The 26,001-nt window shown below is 46.6% G+C and overlaps 1 protein-coding gene and 1 long non-coding RNA gene across 3 annotated transcripts in view; one reads left to right on the top strand and one right to left on the bottom strand.

The window, feature by feature from the left end:
- Positions 1-1,525: 1,525 nt before the first annotated feature.
- LOC147032035 (uncharacterized) lies at positions 1,526-12,534 on the bottom strand. Its single transcript, XR_015055013.1, has 3 exons — positions 12,417-12,534; positions 11,726-11,848; positions 1,526-2,035 (listed from the first exon to the last, which is right to left on the bottom strand). It is a non-coding gene; the product is annotated as an uncharacterized LOC147032035 (long non-coding RNA).
- LOC147032034 (serine/threonine-protein kinase 17A-like) overlaps positions 2,499-26,001 on the top strand; it is a 64,100-nt gene continuing 40,597 nt past the window's right edge. Inside the window, exons 1-2 of one of the 2 annotated variants that reach the window (XM_085869311.1) lie at positions 2,499-2,734; positions 5,977-6,090. In XM_085869311.1, the coding sequence (XP_085725437.1) occupies positions 5,978-6,090 (113 nt within the window). In that variant the 5' untranslated portion in view covers positions 2,499-2,734; position 5,977. The remainder of the gene's footprint in view (positions 2,735-5,976; positions 6,091-26,001) is intronic. The other variant, XM_085869312.1, reaches the window with a different exon arrangement.

The following is a 26,001-nucleotide window of genomic DNA, read 5'->3' as shown; positions in this document are numbered from 1 at the left end:
GAATTTGTTTTGAAAAGCCAATGAAAAAGCAGAATTTTGCACTTATTGTTATATTTTAACGGGGACCCGTTGGTGCGTTGGACCAAATCTTCATTGGTCTTCAGGGCCTTGAGCGTTTTTGCTCGTCTCAACAAAAAACAACAGGTTTTCCAGCCTGGAAGCCTTGGAACCATAATAATAATTAGAGGTCGTTTGAGGTCGAGGTGGTCTTAAGGGTCTTCGGTCTTAAACAGTCTTCAAAGGTTGAAGGGGTCTCAGCAGTCTCCATCCATCCATTGGGACCATACTCTGTACACAGCGTCGGTGCTGCCAAAGCAGTCTCCTGGGCTATTGGGCACAATCCTGCACGAGTCACCACTCCGACGCAGGATATTCGAATGGCTCAAACATCCCAGCAAGCTAGTACTCTTTTTGCCAACCTCAGAAGGATGACTGGCTGAGTCAACCCCACCTAATATTAATTCAATGAAAAAGTGAGATTTGAATTCAGGACCCCAGCATCCCAAGCCCACCACCCGAACCATTAAGACAACAGCAGGTGTCGAGATTGGATGAGAAGATAGAAGTTGGTCCATGTTGTCAGCAACCGAGACGCAAATGGAGTCGTCACTGTTTGGTGGATGGTACTACACACGTGTAAACATGAGGTGGGAGTGGAGGGGGAGCTGTAGCCAGAGGTATTCCTGGTGGTGTGGGGGAGTGAGAGCAGTGCATGGAGAGTGAGGAATAGAGTCTTTGATGAAGAGAGCAACTCCTCCACCAGGACGAGGCTCAGGTCTGTCATCCCGGAGGAGGGAGTAACCAGGGAGAGATACTTGGGAGTCAGAGACGTCTTGAGGGAGGAAAGTTTCTGTTCGGCAGATTATGTCTGGTTTTGTCAGTTGCAACCTCAATGGAAAGATATGTCAGGTTTGAGCAATGGTCCTGGATGTTTGAGGTCCACACTGTTAATGAAGAGGGAGGGGAGGGAGACAGCTTTGTGGATGTGAGGGGGGGGGACTTTGAGAAGGGTTAGTGAGTAGGGAGATACGAAGTGGAGGGATGAGGGGGGGGGAGCTTTTTCAGAAAGGTGAGGGAAGGTTGGGGAGGGGGGAAGTTTGTTTTGAAGAGGTAGGAGGTAAGGTGGCTTATTTGAGAGGAGGCACAGCCACGAGGGAGGAGGGAGAAGGATGAGACTGAGTGTTGGTACGGTGAAGATGGGAGTGGGCAGGGGAGGAACAATATTTGAGGGGATGGGAAGAGGAAGAGGTGTGATGAGAGGAAAGAAAGAGCATGAGGGAGATGTTGAGTCGTGTGCTGATTTGGAGAGAGATCTCTGTTCGGTCGGAACGGAACCCACAGATGTTTGAACACCTGCTCAGAAGTCTGAAGGGTCAAAATTTCCCTTCCAAGAGTAGGTAATTAATTTAAAACTGACAATAATTAAATTTATGGAAATTAATTCAATTAATCAATCAATGTGAAACAAAATCAAGTAATTAAAAACAAAAAAGCATGACACGCACAAACACACCTCGTCCATTTATTGTGGATTAATTACCCAAAGGCAGTAACAACACAGGTGGACGAGTTTTCAATGCCATTTGGATAGGTATAGTTACCTGGATGCATTGGGGATAGAGGGGTATGGCCGGACGGGAATGGTGGCCTTGTGTCAATGCTAGTAGGTGTCGAGTGTGTTGTTCACGGGTGACGAATGATGATCACCTGGGGGATGGTGCAGCGCAGGCATGACGGGCCAAATGACCTCCTCCTCCTCCTGCGAAAAGCTGCACACCTGCACCTCAAATTCAGCTGAACCACACCTGTAGTTTTTATTTTATTTTCTCCTCCGTGCCGCGTTGGCTATTTCCCAGTCCAGGTAACCTTTGCCCAGGTTTATTGTGATTGGTACAGTTTAATAGTTAATTGATAAAAGGTAATTAGTTGATATATCTGTGTACATCCTCTCTTTGCAACTCTTTCAGGAAACCATTCCGTCATCACGTGGATTGTTTGTTCGGTTCGGGTGGACATGGATTGAGTCATGCAGTACCTGTAAAAAAAAAAAATATATATATATATAAAAACTGTATATAAATAAATAATAATATATACAGTATATATAAATAAATAAATAATAAATATATATACTGTATATAAATAAATAATAATAAAATATATACAGTATATATAAATAAATAAATAATAAATATATATAGTAAATAAATAAATAAAAATTATACATATAAATTAAGTATATATATGTATTAATTAATAAAAATAATTAATTTGTCAGCTCGGCTTGCAGTAATTAAATAAAAGGGAGAACACGATGTTTCATAAATAAATTAAAAAAACCGAAACACTTCCTGTTCCAACTTTCAAGATTTCGAACCGGCGTGAGGACGACCAATGAGGAAGCTGCTGACGTAGCGCGGCGTCCAATCAGAAAGCACAGCCTTCCGAAGAGGAGCCAATCGGTGATGTCATCCGGGATCGGCCGGCCAATGACGTGGTTTTCTCCTTTAAACGTCGCGGCGTCATCGATGTCTTGCTCGGGCGGCGGGAGAGGGCAGCAGAGTGCAGGTGGGGAGGGGATCGGATCGGATCGGGAGCATGGAGGACAACCCCTTCGGCTGGGAAAAGAGGAACGACTAGTTAGTGAGTGAATCGAACGTCGTCCTTCGCTGCCGCGGTGGAAGGACGCTGGCAGAGTTTGTGAGGAGTCGCACCTGTGCCGGACAAGCTTCAGGTATGATATTCCTTTGGACGAACCTGATCACGTGGGTTTAAAGTTTGTTAACCAAGCGCTACCTCTACCTGAACCTCTCATCGAGCGACTTCATTGATGTGTTATACGTTTTGACTTGAACAGAAACACTGAATTTGTTTCCCCTTTGAGGTTGAACGTGATTTGTGTTTTGTTTCTTGTCGGTTTCTACTTTTCACTGGTTCCCTTCGACTACTCACTCGGACTTGGACTCGGACTCGGTCATTCCTTACACTCTACTCACTCGGACTCGGTCATTCCTTACACTCAACTCACTCGGACTTGGTCATTCCTTACACTCAACTCACTCGGACTTGGACTCGGACTTGGTCATTCCTTACACTCAACTCACTCGGACTTGGTCATTCCTTACACTCAACTCACTCGGACTTGGTCATTCCTTACACTCAACTCACTCGGACTTGGTCATTCCTTACACTCAACTCACTCAGACTTGGTCATTCCTTACACTCAACTCACTCGGACTTGGTCATTCCTTACACTCAACTCACTCGGACTTGGTCATTCCTTACACTCAACTCACTCGGACTTGGTCATTCCTTACACTCAACTCACTCGGACTTGGTCATTCCTTACACTCAACTCACTCGGACTTGGTCATTCCTTACACTCAACTCACTCAGACTTGGTCATTCCTTACACTCAACTCAGACTTGGTCATTCCTTACACTCAACTCAGACTTGGTCATTCCTTACACTCAACTCAGACTTGGTCATTCCTTACACTCAACTCACTCGGACTTGGACTCGGACTTGGTCATTCCTTACACTCAACTCACTCGGACTTGGTCATTCCTTTCACTCTTCTCACTCCGATGAGGTTTATTTTCTGATATTACTATTGCTCTTAGTCTGTCTATTTCTGTACCTCCACCTCGTCTGTCTCTGTACCTCCACCTCGTCTGTCTCTGTACCTCCACCTCGTCTGTCTCTGTACCTCCACCTCGTCTGTCTCTGTACCTCCACCTCGTCTGTCTCTGTACCTCCACCTCGTCTGTCTCTGTACCTCCACCTCGTCTGTCTCTGTACCTCCACCTCGTCTGTCTCTGTACCTCCACCTCGTCTGTCTCTGTACCTCCACCTCGTCTGTCTCTGTACCTCCACCTCGTCTGTCTCTGTACCTCCACCTCGTCTGTCTCTGTACCTCCACCTCGTCTGTCTCTGTACCTCCACCTCGTCTGTCTCTGTACCTCCACCTCGTCTGTCTCTGTACCTCCACCTCGTCTGTCTCTGTACCTCCACCTCGTCTGTCTCTGTACCTCCACCTCGTCTGTCTCTGTACCTCCACCTCGTCTGTCTCTGTACCTCCACCTCGTCTGTCTCTGTACCTCCACCTCGTCTGTCTCTGTACCTCCACCTCGTCTATTCGACCCCTTGGTTGTTAGTTTGTCTGTCTGTTTTATATCCCAGTCTAACGTGTGGTGTACTGGTGTGGTTTGTGTCGGTGTGGTGTGGTCATTGGTGCTGGTAATATGGGGTGGTGTAGTAATGTAGCCATGTGGTGTGATTATGGGTGTGGTGATGTTTGCCGGTAATGTAATGTAGAGTATGGTGATGTGATGGGTAGGGTGGTGTGGTAATGTGATGTGATGAGTTGGGTAGGGTGGTAATGTGATGTGATGAGTTGGGTAGGGTGGTAATGTGATGTGATGAGTTGGGTAGGGTGGTAATGTGATGTGATGAGTTGGGTAGGGTGGTAATGTGATGTGATGAGTTGGGTAGGGTGGTAATGTGATGTGATGAGTTGGGTAGGGTGGTGTGGTAATGTGATGTGATGAGTTGGGTAGGGTGGTAATGTAATGTAGGGTATGTTGATGTTTGCTGGTAATGTCATGTAGGGTATGGTGATGTGATGTGATTTGATGTGTCGGGTCAGGTGGTGTGGTGAAGGGTAGGGTCGGGTGATGTATGGTGATTTGATGTGTAGTGTCAGGTGGTATGGTGATGTGTGGTGAAGGGTAGTGTCAGGTGGTATGGTGACGTGATGTGCATGGTCGGGTGGTCTGGTGATGTGTGGTGAAGGGTAGGGTCGGATGATGTATGGTGATTTGATGTGTATGGGCGGGTGGTATGGTGATGTATGGTGAAGGGTAGGGTCGGGTGAGATGGTGATGGGTAGGGTCGGGTGTTATGGTGATGGGTAGGGTCGGGTGTTATGGTGAAGGGTAGGGTCGGGTGTCATGGTGAAGGGTAGGGTCGGGTGTTATGGTGAAGGGTAGGGTCGGGTGTTATGGTGAAGGGTAGGGTCGGGTGTTATGGTGATGTAGGGTCGGGTGTTATGGTGAAGGGTAGGGTCGGGTGTTATGGTGAAGGGTAGGGTCGGGTGTTATGGTGATGTAGGGTCGGGTGATGTATGGTAATTTGATCTGTCGGGTCGGGTGGTATGGTGATGTGTGGTGAAGGGTAGGGTCAGGTGGTATGGTAATTTGATGTCGGGTTGGGTGGTGTGGTGAAGGGTAGGGTCGGATGATGTATGGTGATGTAGGGTCGGGTGAGATGGTGATGGGTAGGGTCGGGTGAGATGGTGATGGGTAGGGTCGGGTGAGATGGTGATGGGTAGGGTCGGGTGAGATGGTGATGGGTAGGGTCGGGTGAGATGGTGATGGGTAGGGTCGGGTGTTATGGTGATGGGTAGGGTCGGGTGTTATGGTGATGGGTAGGGTCGGGTGTTATGGTGAAGGGTAGGGTCGGGTGTTATGGTGAAGGGTAGGGTCGGGTGATGTGTCAGTGTCCCTGTTGTACTCCTTGTATTACATGTAAGAGTTTTATTTCCCTCGTGGTCTTTTTCACCTGCATCACAATATGCTCACTGCCTGTGCATCTTTCCTAAAATTGATTAAACCAACAGCACATTGATACTGATTGAGGGAAGCAAGGAGAACCTGTCGTTTTGAGCATTGACCCTTCGTCGGAGCAAAAGAACCGAACAAGTGTTCTGGGATAACAAGTCCTTTTTTTTTTATTTTTTTTATTTTATTTTTTTTTTTTTAACTCCGACGAATGGTTCACACTCAAACGTCAGCTTCTCTTTGCTTCCCATGGCGGTTGGCATACGTCGATCGACGTGCTGTTGACCTCATCTGTTGTACCTGTCCACCGATGCAGAATGACACTCGCCTTCACAATTATGACGAATTCTTCAATCTGTCTTCTCTTAAAACTTGCAACTCGTGACCATTCCCTTCCACTTTACCTGCTCACAGCATGATTCCCAAGAAGATCTCTCTCAGACCTGGCTTGGCAACAGAAACGGACTTCCCTGTCAACGCAGATCCTTTTCTTGACAAATACAAATTTGTGGGAACTGAACTCGGAAGGTACTTGTGTTGATACCCGCTCTATTTCACTTCTGTCATTTATTTTTTTTTGCAATGGTACCTGCAGCATGTTCCTCGAGAACTTTCTTGTCCTTTTATTATTATTATTTTTTTTTTTTTCCCAAAGGATATCGCTCACCGGGCTGCAGAGTAGAAGGGCGTCCTTAAAAAAAACAAAAAAAACAAGCCACCCTGATGTATTGTCGTAGAAAGTATCAGGATGATGACTGGTTGTGGTTAAAGCCACCCAAGTGAAGTGTTTGTTCAGCCTGACTACTGCTGGAGGGATTAATATGTCAGCATGAAAAGTATACCATGCCCGTCAAATTCACCATCCTGCATATCGGAACGGTGACGCTATCCTTTTATAACCGCGAGGCCGGATGATGGCTTTAAGTCGGGCTGCTAAGGTTTTCCTGTCCCACCCTAACAACGGCGAGCCGGCACGCCTAGACCACGGAGCGGTGCCAGGTAACTCGCTGTTTTGCCAACTGTTTCACGCTGTCGTGCGGCCATTGAGGTGTGGAATGTTTATTTTGGTTTCCTCCCATCTCGTTGGAAATGTGTCGACTGTTTCTGACATACTTTAGGCTTATTTTTCTTATTGTGTCATCCTTTTGTTTTTATACTCCTCTCCCCACTCCTGTGTTGTTCGTTTTATTTTCTTCATCTTCCTTCTACTTATTGGGAAGCTTTTGAATTACCTTGCTATTTTTCTTCTCTTCTTCAGACCTGTTTTTACAATTTTCATTTGACAACTTGGGCAACACGTAAGCAAAGGGAATGTCACCAAATGAAGTTGAATTTGAAGCCTGGTGTTGGCTTAGTGGTTAGGGTGGCGGCTTGGGATCCTAGGGTCCTGAGTTCAAGCCCCGTTGGCCGCTGAATTTAAAAAAAAAAAAATACACCAGGAGGTTGACTCAGCCTGTCATCCTTCCGAGGTCAGCAAAATGAGCAGCAGTGTACTGGTAAGGGGGACACTGCATCAGCGGCATAGCCACGTCCCAACCAATGATGTAACCAGCAGCCACAGGCTGCGCTCGATAGAAAGAGAGAGAAAATATGAGGATAGATTAAGTAATTTATTTATTTTGTGTGTTCTCGGAGGGGGGGGGGTGGAAATAAAGGTGTTATTCTTGGGGAAGTCAATGCATGCTCAAAGCATAAAGGATTATACCACGCGGCTAAATAGCTTCCTTACTGGCACAGAGTTCACCGGCTTATCTACGTGGGACCTGTAATTCTGTCCCGCAGATTGTTGGCATGTCATGAAGAGCATCCACGTGCCTTCCGAACAAAAGCACACTCCTGTTAGGGTTTACTCTTGCTCTTTTCGATCGAGTGATTAACCTAGCGGAAAGGTTACTTAACTGGACTCGAAGAGGTTGTTGGTTGGAATCCAGCTGAAGGCAGCAATGTTTGTCGCTTGGTTTCTTAAGCTCCTGAAATGGCTACTAGTATGGCTTGGAGGTACACGCACTCGCTTCTGATCTCTCGAGCCAAGGTTCAAATCTCAGCCCCGCGGTAAGCTGTTGTCATGGTGTTTCACAGGCAGGGCGACTCATCGATGTGTGCACCATCCCTCGTATGGACGTTAAACTGGGCGTCCCTTCTGCCGGTGTTCAGTTTGACGACGTTAAAGGTTCTACGGTGTCCTTTGTGAACAGTCGTTGAGCTGTTGCCAGCACCATGAACGAGTGACAAATTTCTGCCCAACTACTGCTGGGAGAGGGAGAGCAAACCACCCAGCATATTCCTTACCAAGAAACCGCTTTTGCAGAAACGACACTTTGTAATCGAGAGAATATCTATCTCTCGGCTTACACAAGTGCAAATTGTCACCTTGTGTCTGAGCAGGGTAAACACCGTAACCACAGCACGTACAATGCTGAACGATGCCTAATTTAACAGCTCTTGGGTCCAGGCAGTGTATGCGGAGGTTTACAAATATCGATATTCATGCAATTTCGAGTTGTATAAGTTTTTGTTGTGCACGTGGTGTGTATGCTGAGTCATTGGTTTGCACATCTACCGAAACTAAAAATCCCTTGGCTTTTGTCACATTTTGTGGTGTTACGACCTGAATTCAAAATGGACTAAATCAAAAACAAATTTTGTCACTGATCCACACAAAATACCCCATAATGACAAGATGAAAACATGTTTTTTTGTTTGTTTTTTTTTAATTGAAAATCTGAAATGTCTTGCCTCAAGTAGTATTCAACTCTGAGACAATGCTTTGTCGAAGCGCCTTTGGTCGTGATTTCAGCTTCGAATCTTCCTGGGTATGTCCGTATCAGCCTGGCACATCTGGATTTGGGGATTTTCTCCCATTCTTCCTTGCAGATTTGCTCAAGCTCTGTCAAGTTGGATGGGGAGTGTCACTGAATAGCAATCTTCAAGTCTTTCAACAGATTCTCAATAGAATTCAAGTCTGGGCTTTGGCTGGAACACTCAAGGAATTTCACATTCTTGTTCTGAAGCCGTTCCAGTATTGCTTTGGCTGTATGCTTGGGGTCATTGTCCTGTCGGAACGTAAATCTGCACTGCATAGTAAGGTCTTTTGCTCTCTGAAGCAGGTTCTCCTCAAGGATTTGCCTGTGTTTGGCTCCATTTATTGTTTCCTCTATCCTTACAAGTCTCCCAGTCCCTGAAAAGCATCCCCGTAGCATGATGCTGCCACCACTATGCCTCATGGTAGGGATGGCGTGAAATAGGTGATTAGTCGTGCTTTGCATTCAGGCCAAAGGGTTCATTTTTCGTCTCATCAGACCACAGAATCTTTTCCCTCATGGTCTCAGAGTCTTTCATGTGCCTTTTTGCAAACTCCAGGCATGCTGTCATGTGCCTTTTTCTCAGAAGTGGCTTCTGTCTGGCCACTCTCCCATAAAGCCGAGACTTGTGAAGTGCTGCAGAGACTGTTTGCCTCCTGGCAGGTTCTCCCATCTCAACCAAAGAACTCTAGTTCTGTCAGAGTGGTCCTTGGGTTCTTGGTCATCTCACTGGCCAAGGTCCTTCTTCTTGCCCGGTTGTTCAGTTCAGTCAGATGGCCAGCTCTCGGAAGAGTCTGGGTAGTTCCATATTCTTTCTATTTCTTAATGATGGAGCTCACTGTGCTCTTGCGAACTTTCAACACTCGAGAAATTGTTTTATACCCTTTCCCAGATCTATGCCTCCTCCACATTCTATCTCGAAGATCTACGGACAGTTTCATGGACTGAATGGTGGAGTTTCTGCTCTCACGTGCACCGTCAACTGTGTGATCTTGTATAGAAAGGTGTGTTTCTTTCTAAATCACGTCCAATCAATGGAATTGGCCACAGGTGGACTCCAATGAAGTTGTTGAGACATCTCGAGGATGATGAAAGGAAATTGGATGCACCTGAGCTCATTTTGGAGTGTAATAGCAAAGGGGTTGAATACTTTTTGATGCAAGACAATTCAGCTTTTCAGTTTTAATCAATTTGTAAAAATTCTAAAAACATGTTTTCACCTGGTCATTATGGGGTATTTTGTGTAGATCGGTGACAATTTTTTTTTAATTTTTTTATTTAATCCATTTTAAATTCAGGCTGTCAACAAAATGTGCCAATTTTTTTATTTAATCCATTTTAAATTCAGGCTGTCAACAAAATGTGACAAAAGTCGAGGGGTGGGAATACTGTCTGAAAGCACTGTATATATAACCACAAACTATTCAGTCAATTCTGTCAACGTATAATTACCCTTACGTCGATTTATTTTGGTAAGAAACCTTAGCAGTATGACCAGTTAGTGACTATTATGCTGTCAAAGGAAAATCATAGCAAAAAAAAAAAGTTTGAATTCCCATGGTACCAACCAATTACTTTCCAACTAATTCATTTACCAACAAATTTTATTTACTGAAAAACTGAACCTGACTCCTTTCTAATGCTTCCACTTTCTTTTAATGCACGTGTGAGGTTTACAAAACAACGCTGTGACAATGCCTTTTGTGTGATTGGAAGCTCAATGTTTCACGGGTGGTGTATAATCTGTGTGGGTTTTTTTGCACACCTATCGTAAGTTTAAAAAAAAAAAAAAGTGTCCGCTGTTTCTTGACAACCACTGGTCAGATCTAATTGAAACTTGCCAGGTATATTTCTGGGGACCTGAGTGTGTGCCTTTTCAAGGTTTGATATTAATCGGATAAGTGGTTCCCAAGTTATGGCCATTTATTTACCAACCAATGGCAGGACACGTTGCTGCGTAGGCATGGCCGATCCGCCATTGAGTTACCAATCGCAGGACACATTGCTGCGTAGGCATGGCTGCGTAGGCTGGTGCTTTTGCCGGCCGATGATGTCACGTGCCGGTTACAATGGGAATCAGTGCCTTAGTTTCCGTGGCGCAGGAGTGGCAATGGTCAATGGCAGCAAATGTCATGGCAAGCAAAGACAGGGAGGTAAACTTGATTTTAATTTGGATTTTAATTAACTCTGTGTGTGTGTGTGTGTGTGTAAGTATCACAGCAGTTGTTACGTCAATGCAAGTGATAATTCGTGGAATGCATGTGAACATTCTGTACGGGCACGTACTACTTCCGGATAGTGATGACTTACTGTATTCTAATAATTTCTTCATTTCTTATAAACACAATGCCCCAAAATCCAGTCGTCGTTTATGAGAGCGAAGGAACGGCCTGTGTGTTTGTTTCTGGCTCGTGGTCTGAGTTTTTTTTTTTTGGGGGGGGGGGGGGGTTGCACGTACGTGCACGCACGTATAGGCAGGCGAGATCGAAGGAATGGCCTGTGTAGTTGTTGTTTCTGGCTCACGGTTTGAAAGTTTTTTTGTTTTTTTTTGTTGTTTTTTTTGCACTTGCGGGTATGTACTTGTAATAATAATGTAAGCACAAATTGTCATTTCCATTCAATGAATAATTTATTTTTTGTCAATTTACTTTGCTGAGAAACCTTAGCAGTATTAACACTTGGTGAGTATTACGTGAACGTAGAGTTTGAAAAGGGCCGGGGGAGCGGGGAGGGTGGAGAGGGATGCAGACTGTGCACCGCAGACATCTGTTGGGGTGGGAGAGGGGGTTGAGGCTTTTAGGTCTGGAGGGGTTTGGAGGCTTAAAGGATGGGGAGGCGATTTAAGCCTGTGGTTTAGGAGCGGGAGATTGAGTACTTGGGGTTTGGGAGGAGGGTTTGAAGGCTTGGGGTTAGGGGGGGGCGTTGAGGACTTGAGTCTCATTTTGCATAATTTGGAACTTGCACCATTTTTGCCATAATGCTGTCAAACTCTCTAAATATTCCACACTCTATTGGAAACTGTCCTCAAACATCCGTGAGGTGTACAAAACAACGGCACCTTCAATATCGGCGCATGCTGCCTCACCGCTGACCTTCACATTATGAAAATTATGACGCCTTTTTGAAGCGTTGGAACCACCCATGAACCAATTATTTTACAACATCCTGGTAGTACCAGGTTATCTGCTGGTATGCATATATAATAATAAATGTCAGTGTGTCTCCTCCATAATGCCAAAACCAGGAAACCTAGCGGCCCCAAACTTTGCATGCATACTCGGGGAATTCCACGGAGTATATGGATGAAAATTTGGTGTTTGGGTTAATTTAAATGCCCCTTTTGAAAATAATCAACAGCTTACCTTCATGAAAGGCTTATTCTTGGTCAGCCCAACTTTGCCTCGCAAGGATCTTGGCCACCATTTTGATTCAGCCGATTCAAACATGCCTTGCCTTTGAAACACGATTGGAGAGAGGAGTGTTTCCTAAGAAGATTGAGGAAAGTGCTGTATTTTTATCTGGTTTTTACATCATGTGGCTGAAATGGTGTTGAAGATATGCCTGTTCATACTAAACAACACACCAAGGTGTCTGGAGACATTTATTTATATATTTTTATATATATATATATATATATATATATATATATATATATATATATATATATATATATATATATATATATATATATATATATATATATATATATTGGTCATCCAACTACTAGAATTTTAAGTGATTCTTCACCATTGAGGGATGGTGCCAAAAACGATATGCAGCCGGACCCTGACTTGCGATGGGGTTATGTCTCGATAAACCCATCGTAAGTTGAAAATGTCCAAAGTCGAGAAAGCATTTGATACATCTAACCGACCGAACATCGCAGCTTAGCCTAGCCTACCTTAAACGTGCTCAGAACACTTGCATTAGCCTACAGTTCGGCAAAATCATTGAACACAAAACCTACTTTATAATAAAAGTGTTGAATATCTCATGTAATTTATTGAATACTGTACTCAAAGTGAAAAACAGAATGGTTGTATGGGTACTCACCATTAATGTACACAGCTGAAAGCACACTGGGCCTGAAGAATTTTTGAAGCATTGAACTAAAATTAATTGCTGGATGATGATGCTACAGCGACAGGGTCATCAACCCCTCTCTCCTCTCTCCTCTTTCTCTCTCTCTCTCTCTCTCTCTCTCTCTCTCTCTCTCTCTCTCTCTCTCTCTCTCTCTCTCTCTCTCTCTCTCTCTCTCTCTCTCTCTCTCTCTCTCTCTCTCTCTCTCTCTCTCTCTCTCTCTCTCTCTCTCTCTCTCTCTCTCTCTCTCTCTCTCTCTCTCTCTCTCTCTCTCTCTCTCTCTCTCTCTCTCTCTCTCTCTCTCTCTCTCTCTCTCTCTCTCTCTCATGAGGCTCGAGAATCGCTGGTCGAAGGCACTGGGGGCGTCGACACTCGTTGATGGTTTAGCAGGCATAGTGTTCAGGAAGATTTCAAGTTTTGATTGTACAGTTTTTCTTCTTTTCATTATATATTTCTCTGTAGCAAGCAAGAGCATCCTGTATCTGTCTGTGAGCTCTTGCGAATCTCTCGTAATTGACGTCCATTTCTTCTAACATCCGTACACCGCTGCTGATAGCAGCAAACGCCTCCGCCAGTTTCTTTGCCGTGAACTTTCTTGGCGCCTCGGGTATAACTTCTTCTTTTTTCCTCAACCTCTTTACTTCTTTCTTCCTCCAGTTCAATCAGCTCCTCATTGGAAAGCTCTTCAGCCTCAATACCAACAAGTTCATGAATATCCTCTTCATCAATGTCTAATTCTCGCTGTTTCTCCAAGCACTAATATCTTGCTACTTACTCTTTCATCAACAGCAGAATCTTTGTTAAAGCCTTTGAATGTGTTCACATCTGTCTTCAAGACTTTCTTCCAAATGCCGTTCATGCATTGCTGTGTGGCTTCTTCCCATGCTGCAGCGATGTTCCGGATAGCATTTAGAATGTTAAAACCTTTCCAAAACTCTCGGAGCGTTCAGCTCGATTCAGTCGCTTCAACAGCCTGCGCAAACGTTTGGCGTAAATAATATGCTTTGAACGCAGCTATTGCGCCTTGATCCATTGGTTGAATGAGTGCGGTTGTGTCGGCGGCAAATACACAACCTTTACATCAGGATGCATGTCGCCGATATGCTCTGGATGTCCTGGAGCATTGTCGAAGTACAGAAGAATCTTGAATGGGATGTTTAGTTGTTTTGCCGACAATATTCTTTCCTGCGGAATAAAACGGTTCAAAAACCAGTCTTCGAACGATGCTGATGTCATCCAGGCTTTCTTGTGATGGCGATAATAAACGGGAAGCGTATGCTTGCTCACATTCTTGAATGCTCTAGGGTTCTCCGAGTGGTAGATTAGGAAAGGCTTTAATTTGAACCCTGCAACATTTCCACCCAAAAGCAGCGTTACACGGTCTTTGAATGCCTTGAATCCTGGCATTGTCTTGGAGTTGGACTCTTGATGAATGTATGTTCGCTCCAGCATACGCTTCCAGAACGAGCTCGTTTCATCGACATTAAATATTTGGTCTGGCAAATATTTCTCATCCACAATTATCCTCTGCAGCTCTTCCTGAAAAGCTTCGACACCTTCAGTATCGGCACTTGCTGCCTCGCCGCTGACCTTCACATTATCGTGACACCTTTTGAAGCGTTGGAACCACCCATAACTTGCTGTAAGCATTGCGTATACGTAGGATTATCGGCACGCTCTTTTAGAGTATCGAAAAGACTTCTTGCCTTGGCTTGGTTTGTCAGTAGGCGAAGCGGTATGTGCTTCTGCATCTGGTCTTCCAACCACGTGACAAGTAATTTTTGCACATCGTCAATCGGCCCAGCTCTTTTCTTCATGATGATAGTGGATTTAATCGATGCTGACAATTTCACTGCATCACCGATTCACTTCTTATCCTTTTAAGATGGTCGAGATCGTCGATTGTGAAAGTCCAAACTCGCGTGCGATGGCCATTACTGGCTTTCCGCCTTCATGCTGGGCAATTATCTTGAGTTTCATCTCAAGAGTAATTGCCTTCCTCCTCTTCTTGTCACCAGAGGCAGGAGACAGATGGGTGTTTTGTAGACATGATGGGATGCGAAAACACAAAATATTAGAAAAATTGCTGGCAACACAATACACTGTCGAGTATCGGTTGTTTACCTCGTGATCGCGTGGCTGACTGGCAGCTGCGGCTCGCTGCCGCTGACCAGGATCGCGAGAGGGTATCGTACCACATATCGCGAGCCCGGGAAAATATCCAAATTCAAAACTTGACGTACGGTTTCTACTGAATGCGTATCGCTGTCGCGCCATCGTAAAGTCGACCCATCATAAGTCGGGGACCAGCTGTAGTACTGTATAGTATGATATTTCAAAAATGTATTGGCCCGATGTGTTCTCGTGGATCAGGTATTAAATGGCGGAGGTATGTGCTCCACCGAGTGCCCTTGTCGTACTTCAATGGGCCTGATGATTAGGCATTACGTGGTGGAGGTATACACTCGACCGAGTGCCCTTCTCGTTTGAATTGCGACTAAAATGTGCCATTATTTAATGACGACTTTATTTCAATAAAGTGCCTTTATCACGGCCACGGAGAGTTCCATTCCCATGATGGTGATGACACAGGGTGACAGTTGCAGTACGGTTCTCTTCCCTCAAGGGAAGCCCATGTTATAATCTCTTTTAAGGAGTACCCAAATACTCAGACCACCTCAACACAAATCGATCCCTTGATACCCCACTGCATATAAATGGTCTTTTTTTTTCTGACTTGTGATTTATAAAATAAGTAATTTTGTGATTTAATAGTCAAAATCGTTTTTCTTCACGCTTAGCTGTGACGTTGCACCTGAGAGTTGACTGCCATATTTGTTGACTGACATACATACGTACAGTGATCCCTAGGCAGTTATTTTCTTAACCCACGAGACATGAGGGGAGGACTAACAGGATGAAGTGTGTTGCGTGAGTCTCGTAGTTCGGTCCATTAACTATCTATCTCGTATTCTGATATGTTCTCCAATTTATATACACTGATGAGCCAAAACATTATGACCGTTGACAGGTGAAGTGAATAACATTGATTATCTTGTTTCAATGGCACCTGTCAAGGGGTGGGATATATTTGGCAGTAAGTGAACATTCAGTTCTTAAAGTTGATGTGTTGGATGCAGGAGAAATGGGCAGGGGTAAAGACCTGAGCGACTTTGACAAGGGCCAAATTGTAATGGCCAGACGACTGGGTCAGAGCATCTCTGAAATGACAAGGCTTGTGGGGTGCTCCCGGTCAGCAGTGGTGAGTACCTACTGACAGTGGTCTGAGTAGGAACAAACCACAAACCGGCGACAGGGTGTTGGGCGCCCAAGGCTCATCAATGCACGAGGGCAATGAAGGCTATCCCTTCTGGTCTGAACCAACAGGTCTACTGTGGCACAAGTCACAGAAAATTTTAATGGTGGTCATGGAAGGAATGTGTCACAATCCATAGTGCATCGCACCCTGCTGCGTATGGGGCTGCGTTGCCGCAGACCGGTTAGAGTGCCCACGATGACCCCTGTCCACCGTCGAAAGCGCCTACAATGGGCACGCGAGCGTCGGAACTGGATCTTGGAGCAGTGGAAGAAGGTCGTCTGGTCCGATAAGTCCCGTTTTCCTTTATATCACGTGGATGGCCGTGTACGTGTGCGCTGTTTACCTGTGGAGGTGATGGCACCAGGATGCACTGTGGGAAGACGTCAAGCCGGTGGACGGAGTGTGATGCTCTGGGCAATGTTCTGCTGGGAAACCCTGGGTCCAGCCATTCATGTGGACATCAATTTGTCACGTGTCACCTACCTCAACATCATTGCAGACCAGGTACACCCCTTCATGGCAATGGTATTCCCTGATGGCAGTGGCCTATTTCAGCAGGATAATGGGCCCTGCCACACTGCACACATTGTTCGAGAATGGTTTGAGGAACATGATGAAGTGTTCACGGTGTTGCCGTGGCCTCCAAATTCTCCAGATCTCAATCCGATTGAGCATCTGTGGGATGTGCTGGACCGATAAGTCCGATCCACGGCGGCTCCACCTCGCAAGTTACAGAACTTGAAGGATCTGCTGCTAATGTTTTGGTGCCAGATACCACAGGTCACCTTCAGGGGTCTTGTAGAGTCCATGCCTCGGCGGGTCGGTACTGTTTTGGCGGCACATGGAGGACTAACTGCGTGTGTGTGTGTGTGTGTGTGTGTGTGTGTGTGTGTGTGTGTGTGTGTGTGTGTGTGTGTGTGTGTGTGTGTGTGTGTGTGTGTGTGTGTGTGTGTGTGTGTGTGTGTGTGTGTGTGTGTTCAATTGAAACATGAGTGTGAAGAGCACTCCACTGATCCCCATATGACACAGTCCACACCGAAGCGTCATTTCCGCTCGGTGACTGTCAGAGAGACAAAGAGTACATGGCCATCAGTTGAACATCAAAAGGAAACCACTGATCTGGATTTCAGGCTTATTTGCCCTCATCAGGATGGTGTACCGAGAAATATCTAACCAATGATGACCACATTCATCGTTTATACATCAGACGCTTCCCCTGACTGTTGTGGTGGTGGTGGTGTCGGCCATCATCAGATAGCTCAGAACCTTGCCATTTCACTTTCTGCAGTCAATCGGGTAATTGTGCAATTCACCAGCAAAGGCAAGGAATCCACAGCTTCCTGTTCTAGTCTATCTGAGCCCTCAGAAAGATGTCTTCAAGCTGTCATGCAGTCCATTGAGAAAACTCCCTGTTGCAAGGCAGCAGATGTTGCAGAGGAGGTCCAGGTTAGCTCAAGAACTGCCATGCGGTACCTTCATCAACTGGGCTACTATGGGAGAGCAGCTGGGAGAAAACCTCTTCTGAGATCAGCCAACATTCAAAGGAGAAAGAAGTGGGCTGATGAGATGGCCAACAGACCCTTGGAGTTTTGTCAAACTGTCATTTAAAAATTTTTTTCAAATGGGTCCCAAGTTACTCAATTTTCTGACAGTGGAAGCGTATGGGTCTGGAGACTTCCAAATCGAGAGTTTTCTTTGAACCGATTGCAGCCAACTGTCAAACACGGTGGTTTTTCAGTGATTGTGTGGGGAGCAATCTGGCGTGCTGGTCGGTCAGAGCTTGTGGAGTGTGTTGGCAACATCAACTCTTGGATACACATTTCTCTTCTTGAGGATGGACTTCTCGGTTGTCTTCTCCACTGTTCAGATGGTCAAAAACAACACTGTTCATGGAATATGGAACTCTATGCCACACTGCTAAAAAAAAAAAAGACCAAAGAATGGCAAGGCAGAAATGGGATCAAGTGACTTTTATGGCAAAGTCAGTCTCTTGAGATGAATCCCATTGAATACCTCTGGGCCATATTGGATTGAGCTGTGCAGAAAAATTCCAGGAAACAAACATCACTGGCAGAATTGCGAAACCTTTTGTGGGAAGTCTGGGCAGAAATCCCACAAGAGAAAATTACGGAACTTATTAGTTCTGTGGCTGAAAGAGTAATAGTGTTTATATCTGCAAATACTAGTGTATGTATTAAAATGGATCAAATGTTCAATAAATAAATTCTTTAAAAATCGAGGTGCGTGCGTGCGTGCAAATCTTCCTTTGCTGTTAAATTCATACCAGGTGGGGTTGACTCTGCTTGTCATCCTTCTGAGTTTGGCAAAATGAGTGCCAGCTTGCTGGTATCCTGTGTCGGAGTGGTGAGCTGTCCAGGATTGTGCCCCCAATAGCCAATGAGACTGCTTTGGGAGCACCAAAGCTCTGTACAGAGGATGGATGTATATATATATATATATATATATATATATATATATATATATATATATATATATATATATATATATATATATATATATATATATATATATATATATATATATATATATAACTGAATCGAACACTATAACTTGACGAGGCAGCAGGGCACAGATAATCCTACCACAGCGCTTGCTGCACAAACCGCCAGCAACAAGTGTCGCCTGGTACGCGAGCACATTGTCTTTGTCCTGCTGATCACCAGTCAGGAGGTTTGCAGCCAGGAACATCAAGTTCAACGAAAGAAGCCTGCCGACTCGATGACAATTTGTGTAACTTGTGTGCATGACGTTATTGTCTTGTTTTGAGTCTGCGTGCTTCTTTCGTTACATATATTATACATACAAAAAGTGTTGGTTTTTTTTTTTTGTTCTTTTAACCTTCATGAAAATAATCCAAGTCATGCTTTTTGATGTTGCAGACAAGTTTGTAAGCTGTTTGAGTAATTTGAGCACATCAGAAAATACAATGATGTACGTACAGCTTTTCCTGACCACTGTGCACGCATAAGTTGGTTCTCACTCGTTGGGGCCTCTCCTTTCAGAGCTGTTTGCCTGGGTATATTAATAGCTGGTGGTGTTTATCGAGTGGAGATCTGTTGGTTTAGGACATCTTGGAGAAGTTTTTTTATTTTTATTTTATTTTTTTTTTTTTCTCCGGTGGTCGGGAAATCTGACCTTCCATATTAAAAACTTGATGCAAACTACCCGAGGGCAATACATTGTGATGTATTGCAAAGATGTCTTTCTTGATATTCTGGTTTCCTTCATGGAAGTGGATGACCACAAATTTCAAGTGTAGCTGTACTAAACCAAGCTCAAGGAAGTGTCTTGGTGCAGCCTGAAAGCTGGCTTGCAGGAATCGGGTGTATTTGTAACTCTGGCATTAACATAAGAAGCCACTGTTGCTCCATGGGAGTAATGGGCTGCAGGAAGCAGATTTTGCTGCATAACCTTAATCTTATGTAACTGGCATATCCTACCATGACCAAGCGATGTAATTTGTCTTCTTAGATTGTATTGCTCTATTTCATGGTATCGAGGCTGGCAGGGTGGCCTGGAGGTATGCACACCCTCGAAGCTGTCCAGTCTGGGTTTGAATCTCGGTGCAGCGATAAGCTGTTTTTCACAGGCATGGTGATTCATCAGTGTGTGCACCATTCCTCAGATGGACGTTAAACTGGATGTCCCATCTTCCAACGTTCGTTTTTGGGTGTTTAAAAACCCCATGGTGTCCTTCATGAATAGTAGGCAAGCTATTGATGGCACCCTGAACAAATTACGAGTTGCTGCCCTAACATCTGCTGCAAAGGTAATGGCAAACCACTGAGTATAACCCTTACCAAGAAACTGCTTTGGCAGCACTGACACTCTGCAACAGTATGGTACATCAGAATCAGAATCAGATTGTATTGTGCTTGTCTGTGCACTCGCCCTTGTTGAGGAAGACCAAGAAGAACTTATTTTGCCAAGAGCTTGTCACCATGAAGATCATGCAGAAACTACATCCGTAAGTTATTTAATCTATCCGTAGGAAGAGCAGTCCGGGAGTTTGGTACAGGAGCTCCGGACCGTGTTCGAATGAGACTGCTTCCGGCCCTGGGAGTCTGGCGGGGTGTTGCTGGGGCTGCTGTTGCCCAATATGTAAGTGGGATTCGGGTCGTCACCCACCCTTTGCCTGGGGCTTATAAAAGGTGGATCGTGGAGCTGCTCGCTCTCTTCTTCGACTTCCTGCCTCTGCCTGGCGCTGGCTCTTCACTCGCGGTTGGTGTGCAACTGATACATACTTATTCCGGAGGACCAGTGCGGAGTGCATACTGCCACGAGCCCTGGCAAAGTGACTAAGCCAGAGATAATGCACCAACTCTTGAGGTGGGAATGCTCAAGTGGAGCATCCCACAGAGGTATACGCTACACTCAGACCTTTGCACAACTCTGTTAGAGATCTGTCGCCTCGTGCATATATATAATATATATATATATATATATATATATATATATATTCTTTCTCTTTCTACTTCTCTTTCTACTTCTCTTTCTACTTCTCTTTCTACTTCTCTTTCTACTTCTCTTTCCACTTCTCTTTCTACTTCCACTTCTCTTTCTCTTTCTACTTCTCTTTCTCTTTCTACTTCTCTTTCTCTTTCTACTTCTCTTTCTCTTTCTACTTCTCTTTCTCTCTCTACTTCTTTCTCTTTCTACTTCTCTTTCTCTCTCTACTTCTCTTTCTCTCTCTCCTTCTCTTTCTCTCTCTACTTCTTTCTCTTTCTCTTTCTACTTCTCTTTCTCTCTCTACTTCTCTTTCTCTCTCTACTTCTCTTTCTACTTCTCTTTCTCTCTCTACTTCTCTCTCTACTTCTCTTTCTCCACTTCTCTTTCTCTTTCTACTTCTCTTTCTCTCTCTACTTCTCTTTCTACTTCTCTTTCTCTCTCTACTTCTCTTTCTCTCTCTACTTCTCTTTCTCTCTCCACTTCTCTTTCTCTCTCCACTTCTCTTTCTCTCTCTACTTCTCTTTCTCTCTCTACTTCTCTTTCTCTCTCTACTTCTCTTTCTCTCTCTACTTCTCTTTCTCTCTCTACTTCTCTTTCTCTCTCTACTTCTCTTTCTCTCTCTACTTCTCTTTCTCTCTCTACTTCTCCTTCTCCTCTCCCACTTCTCCTTCTCCTCTCCCACTTCTCCTTCTCCTTCTCCTCTCCCACTTCTCCTTCTCCTTCACCTCTCCCACTTCTCCTTCTCCTCTCCCACTTCTCCTTCTCCTTCTCCTCTCCCACTTCTCCTTCTCCTTCTCCTCTCCCACTTCTCCTTCTCCTTCTCCTCTCCCACTTCTCCTTCTCCTTCTCCTCTCCCACTTCTCCTTCTCCTTCTCCTTCTCCTCTCCCTTCTCCTCTCCCACTTCTTCTCCTCTCCCTTCTCCTCTCCCACTTCTCCTTCTCCTTCTCCTTCTCCCACTTCTCCTTCTCCTTCTCCTTCTCCTTCTCCTCTCCCCCTTCTCCTTCTCCTTCTCCTTCTCCTTCTCCTCTCCTTCTCCTTCTCCTTCTCCTCTCCCACTTCTCCTTCTCCTCTCCCACTTCTCCTTCTCCTTCTCCTCTCCCCCTTCTCCTTCTCCTTCTCCTCTCCCACTTCTCCTTCTCCTTCTCCTTCTCCCACTTCTCCTTCTCCTTCTCCTCTCCCACTTCTCCTTCTCCTTCTCCTCTCCCACTTCTCCTTCTCCTTCTCCTCTCCCACTTCTCCTTCTCCTTCTCCTCTCCCACTTCTCCTTCTCCTTCTCCTCTCCCACTTCTCCTTCTCCTTCTCCTCTCCCACTTCTCCTTCTCCTTCTCCTCTCCCACTTCTCCTTCTCCTTCTCCTCTCCCACTTCTCCTTCTCCTTCTCCTCTCCCACTTCTCCTTCTCCTTCTCCTCTCCCACTTCTCCTTCTCCTTCTCCTCTCCCACTTCTCCTTCTCCTTCTCCTCTCCCACTTCTCCTTCTCCTTCTCCTCTCCCACTTCTCCTTCTCCTTCTCCTCTCCCACTTCTCCTTCTCCTTCTCCTCTCCCACTTCTCCTTCTCCTTCTCCTCTCCCACTTCTCCTTCTCCTTCTCCTCTCCCACTTCTCCTTCTCCTTCTCCTCTCCCACTTCTCCTTCTCCTTCTCCTCTCCCACTTCTCCTTCTCCTTCTCCTCTCCCACTTCTCCTTCTCCTTCTCCTCTCCCACTTCTCCTTCTCCTTCTCCTCTCCCACTTCTCCTTCTCCTTCTCCTCTCCCACTTCTCCTTCTCCTTCTCCTCTCACACTTCTCCTTCTCCTTCTCCTCTCCCACTTCCCCTTCTCCTTCTCCTCTCCCACTTCTCCTTCTCCTTCTCCTCTCCCACTTCTCCTTCTCCTTCTCCTCTCCCACTTCTCCTTCTCCTTCTCCTCTCCCACTTCTCCTTCTCCTTCTCCTCTCCCACTTCTCCTTCTCCTTCTCCTCTCCCCACTTCTCCTTCTCCTTCTCCTCTCCCACTTCTCCTTCTCCTTCTCCCTCTCCCACTTCTCCTTCTCCTTCTCCTCTCCCACTTCTCCTTCTCCTTCTCCTCTCCCACTTCTCCTTCTCCTTCTCCCTCTCCCACTTCTCCTTCTCCTTCTCCTCTCCCACTTCTCCTTCTCCTTCTCCTCTCCCACTTCTCCTTCTCCTTCTCCTCTCCCACTTCTCCTTCTCCTTCTCCTCTCCCACTTCTCCTTCTCCTTCTCCTCTCCCACTTCTCCTTCTCCTTCTCCTCTCCCACTTCTCCTTCTCCTTCTCCTCTCCCACTTCTCCTTCTCCTTCTCCTCTCCCACTTCTCCTTCTCCTTCTCCTCTCCCACTTCTCCTTCTCCTTCTCCTCTCCCACTTCTCCTTCTCCTTCTCCTCTCCCACTTCTCCTTCTCCTTCTCCTCTCCCACTTCTCCTTCTCCTTCTCCTCTCCCCCTTCTCCTTCTCCTTCTCCGCTCCCACTTCTCCTTCTCCTTCTCCTCCCCCACTTCTCCTTCTCCTTCTCCTCTCCCACTTCTCCTTCTCCTTCTCCTCTCCCACTTCTCCTTCTCCTTCTCCTCTCCCACTTCTCCTTCTCCTTCTCCTCTCCCACTTCTCCTTCTCCTTCTCCTCTCCCACTTCTCCTTCTCCTTCTCCTCTCCCACTTCTCCTTCTCCTTCTCCTCTCCCACTTCTCCTTCTCCTTCTCCTCTCCCACTTCTCCTTCTCCTTCTCCTCTCCCACTTCTCCTTCTCCTTCTCCTCTCCCACTTCTCCTTCTCCTTCTCCTCTCCCACTTCTCCTTCTCCTTCTCCTCTCCCACTTCTCCTTCTCCTTCTCCTCTCCCACTTCTCCTTCTCCTTCTCCCTCTCCCACTTCTCCTTCTCCTTCTCCTTCTCCTCTCCCACTTCTCCTTCTCCTTCTCCTCTCCCACTTCTCCTTCTCCTTCTCCTTCTCCTCTCCCACTTCTCCTTCTCCTTCTCCCTCTCCCACTTCTCCTTCTCCTTCTCCTTCTCTCCCACTTCTCCTTCTCCTTCTCCTTCTCCTCTCCCACTTCTCCTTCTCCTTCTCCTTCTCCTCTCCCACTTCTCCTTCTCCTTCTCCTTCTCCTCTCCCACTTCTCCTTCTCCTTCTCCTTCTCCTTCTCCCACTTCTCCTTCTCCTTCTCCTTCTCCCACTTCTCCTTCTCCTTCTCCTTCTCCCACTTCTCCTTCTCCTTCTCCTTCTCCCACTTCTCCTTCTCCTTCTCCTTCTCCTTCTCCCACTTCTCCTTCTCCTTCTCCCACTTCTCCTTCTCTCCTTCTCCTCTCCCACTTCTCCTTCTCCTTCTCCTCTCCCACTTCTCCTTCTCCTTCTCCTCTCCCACTTCTCCTTCTCCTTCTCCTCTCCCACTTCTCCTTCTCCTTCTCCTCTCCCACTTCTCCTTCTCCTTCTCCTCTCCCACTTCTCCTTCTCCTTCTCCTCTCCCACTTCTCCTTCTCCTTCTCCTCTCCCACTTCTCCTTCTCCTTCTCCTCTCCCACTGCTCCTTCTCCTTCTGGTCTCCCCCTTCTCCTTCTCCTTCTCCTCTCGCACTTCTCCTTCTCCTTCTCCTCTGCCACTTCTCCTTCTGCTTCTCCTCTCCCTTCTCCTCTCCCTCCTCTCCTCTCTCTCTTCTCCTCTCCCACTCCTCTCCCTTCTCCTCTCCCACTTCTCCTTCTCCTTCTCCTCTCCTTCTCCCACTTCTCCTTCTCCTTCTCCTTCTCCTCTCCTTCTCCTTCTCCTTCTCCTTCTCCTTCTCCTTCTCCTCTCCTTCTCCCACTTCTCCTTCTCCTTCTCCTCTCCCTTCTCCTCTCCCACTCCTCTCCTTCTCCTCTCCCACTCCTCTCCCTTCTCCTCTCCCACTCCTCTCCCTTCTCCTCTCCCACTTCTCCTTCTCCTTCTCCTTCTCCTTCTCCTCTCCTTCTCCCACTTCTCCTTCTCCTTCTCCTTCTCCTCTCCTTCTCCTCTCCTTCTCCTTCTCCCACTTCTCCTTCTCCTTCTCCTTCTCCCACTTCTCCTTCTCCTTCTCCTTCTCCCACTTCTCCTTCTCCTTCTCCTTCTCCCACTCCTCTCCCTTCTCCTCTCCCACTTCTCCTTCTCCTCTCCCACTTCTCCTCTCCCACTTCTCCTCTCCCACTTCTCCTTCTCCTCTCCCACTTCTCCTCTCCCACTTCTCCTTCTCCCACTTCTCCTTCTCCTCTCCCACTTCTCCTCTCCCACTTCTCCTTCTCCTCTCCCACTTCTCCTTCTCCTCTCCCACTTCTCCTTCTCCTTCTCCTCTCCCACTTCTCCTTCTCCTTCTCCTCTCCCACTTCTCCTTCTCCTTCTCCTCTCCCACTTCTCCTTCTCCTTCTCCTCTCCCACTTCTCCTTCTCCTTCTCCTCTCCCACTTCTCCTTCTCCCACTTCTCCTTCTCCTTCTCCTCTCCCTTCTCCTCTCCCACTCCTCTCCCTTCTCCTCTCCCACTCCTCTCCCTTCTCCTCTCCCACTCCTCTCCCTTTTCTCCTTCTCCTTCTCCTTCTCCTTCTCCTTCTCCCACTTCTCCTTCTCCTTCTCCTTCTCCCACTTCTCCTTCTCCTTCTCCTTCTCCCACTTCTCCTTCTCCTTCTCCTTCTCCCACTTCTCCTTCTCCCTCTCCTTCTCCCTCTCCCACTTCTCCTTCTCCTTCTCCTTCTCCCACCTCTCCCACTTCTCCTCTCGCACTTCTCCTTCTCCTCTCCCACTTCTCCTCTCGCACTTCTCCTCTCCCACTTCTCCTTCTCCTCTCCCACTTCTCCTCTCCCACTTCTCCTTCTCCCACTTCTCCTTCTCCTCTCCCACTTCTCCTCTCCCACTTCTCCTTCTCCTCTCCCACTTCTCCTTCTCCTCTCCCACTTCTCCTTCTCCTTCTCGTCTCCCACTTCTCCTTCTCCTTCTCCTCTCCCACTTCTCCTTCTCCTTCTCCTCTCCCACTTCTCCTTCTCCTTCTCCTCTCCCACTTCTCCTTCTCCTTCTCCTCTCCCACTTCTCCTTCTCCCACTTCTCCTTCTCCTTCTCCTCTCCCTTCTCCTCTCCCCACTCCTCTCCCTTCTCCTCTCCCACTCCTCTCCCTTCTCCTCTCCCACTCCTCTCCCTTCTCCTCTCCCACTTCTCCTTCTCCTTCTCCTCTCCTTCTCCCACTTCTCCTTCTCCTTCTCCTTCTCCTCTCCTTCTCCCACTTCTCCTTCTCCTTCTCCCACTTCTCCTTCTCCCACTTCTCCTTCTCCCACTTCTCCTTCTCCCACTTCTCCTTCTCCTTCTCCCACTTCTCCTTCTCCTTCTCCCACTTCTCCTTCTCCTTCTCCTTCTCCTCTCCCACTTCTCCTCTCCCACTTCTCCTTCTCCCACTTCTCCTTCTCCTCTCCCACTTCTCCTCTCCCACTTCTCCTTCTCCCACTTCTCCTTCTCCTCTCCCACTTCTTGTCCTCTCCCACTTCTCCTTCTCCTCTCCCTGTTCTCCTTCTCCCACTTCTCCTTCTCCCACTTCTCCTTCTCCCACTTCTCCTTCTCCTCTCCCACTTCTCCTCTCCCACTTCTCCTTCTCCCACTTCTCCTTCTCCCACTTCTCCTTCTCCTCTCCCACTTCTCCTCTCCCACTTCTCCTCTCCCACTTCTCCTTCTCCTTCTCCTTCTCCTCTCCCACTTCTCCTTCTCCTTCTCCTTCTCCTTCTCCTTCTCCTTCTCCTTCTCCTCCTTCTCCCACTTCTCCTTCTCCCACTTCTCCTTCTCCCACTTCTCCTTCTCCCACTTCTCCTTC

The sequence above is a fragment of the Eptatretus burgeri genome, chromosome 2 (genome assembly GCF_056783735.1).
Source record: "Eptatretus burgeri isolate ZD-2024b chromosome 2, Ebu_testis_v1, whole genome shotgun sequence".
Taxonomy (NCBI): Eukaryota; Metazoa; Chordata; class Myxini; order Myxiniformes; family Myxinidae; genus Eptatretus; species Eptatretus burgeri.
Note: the sequence above shows the minus strand (reverse complement) of the source record. Positions and strands in the feature narration are given on the sequence as shown.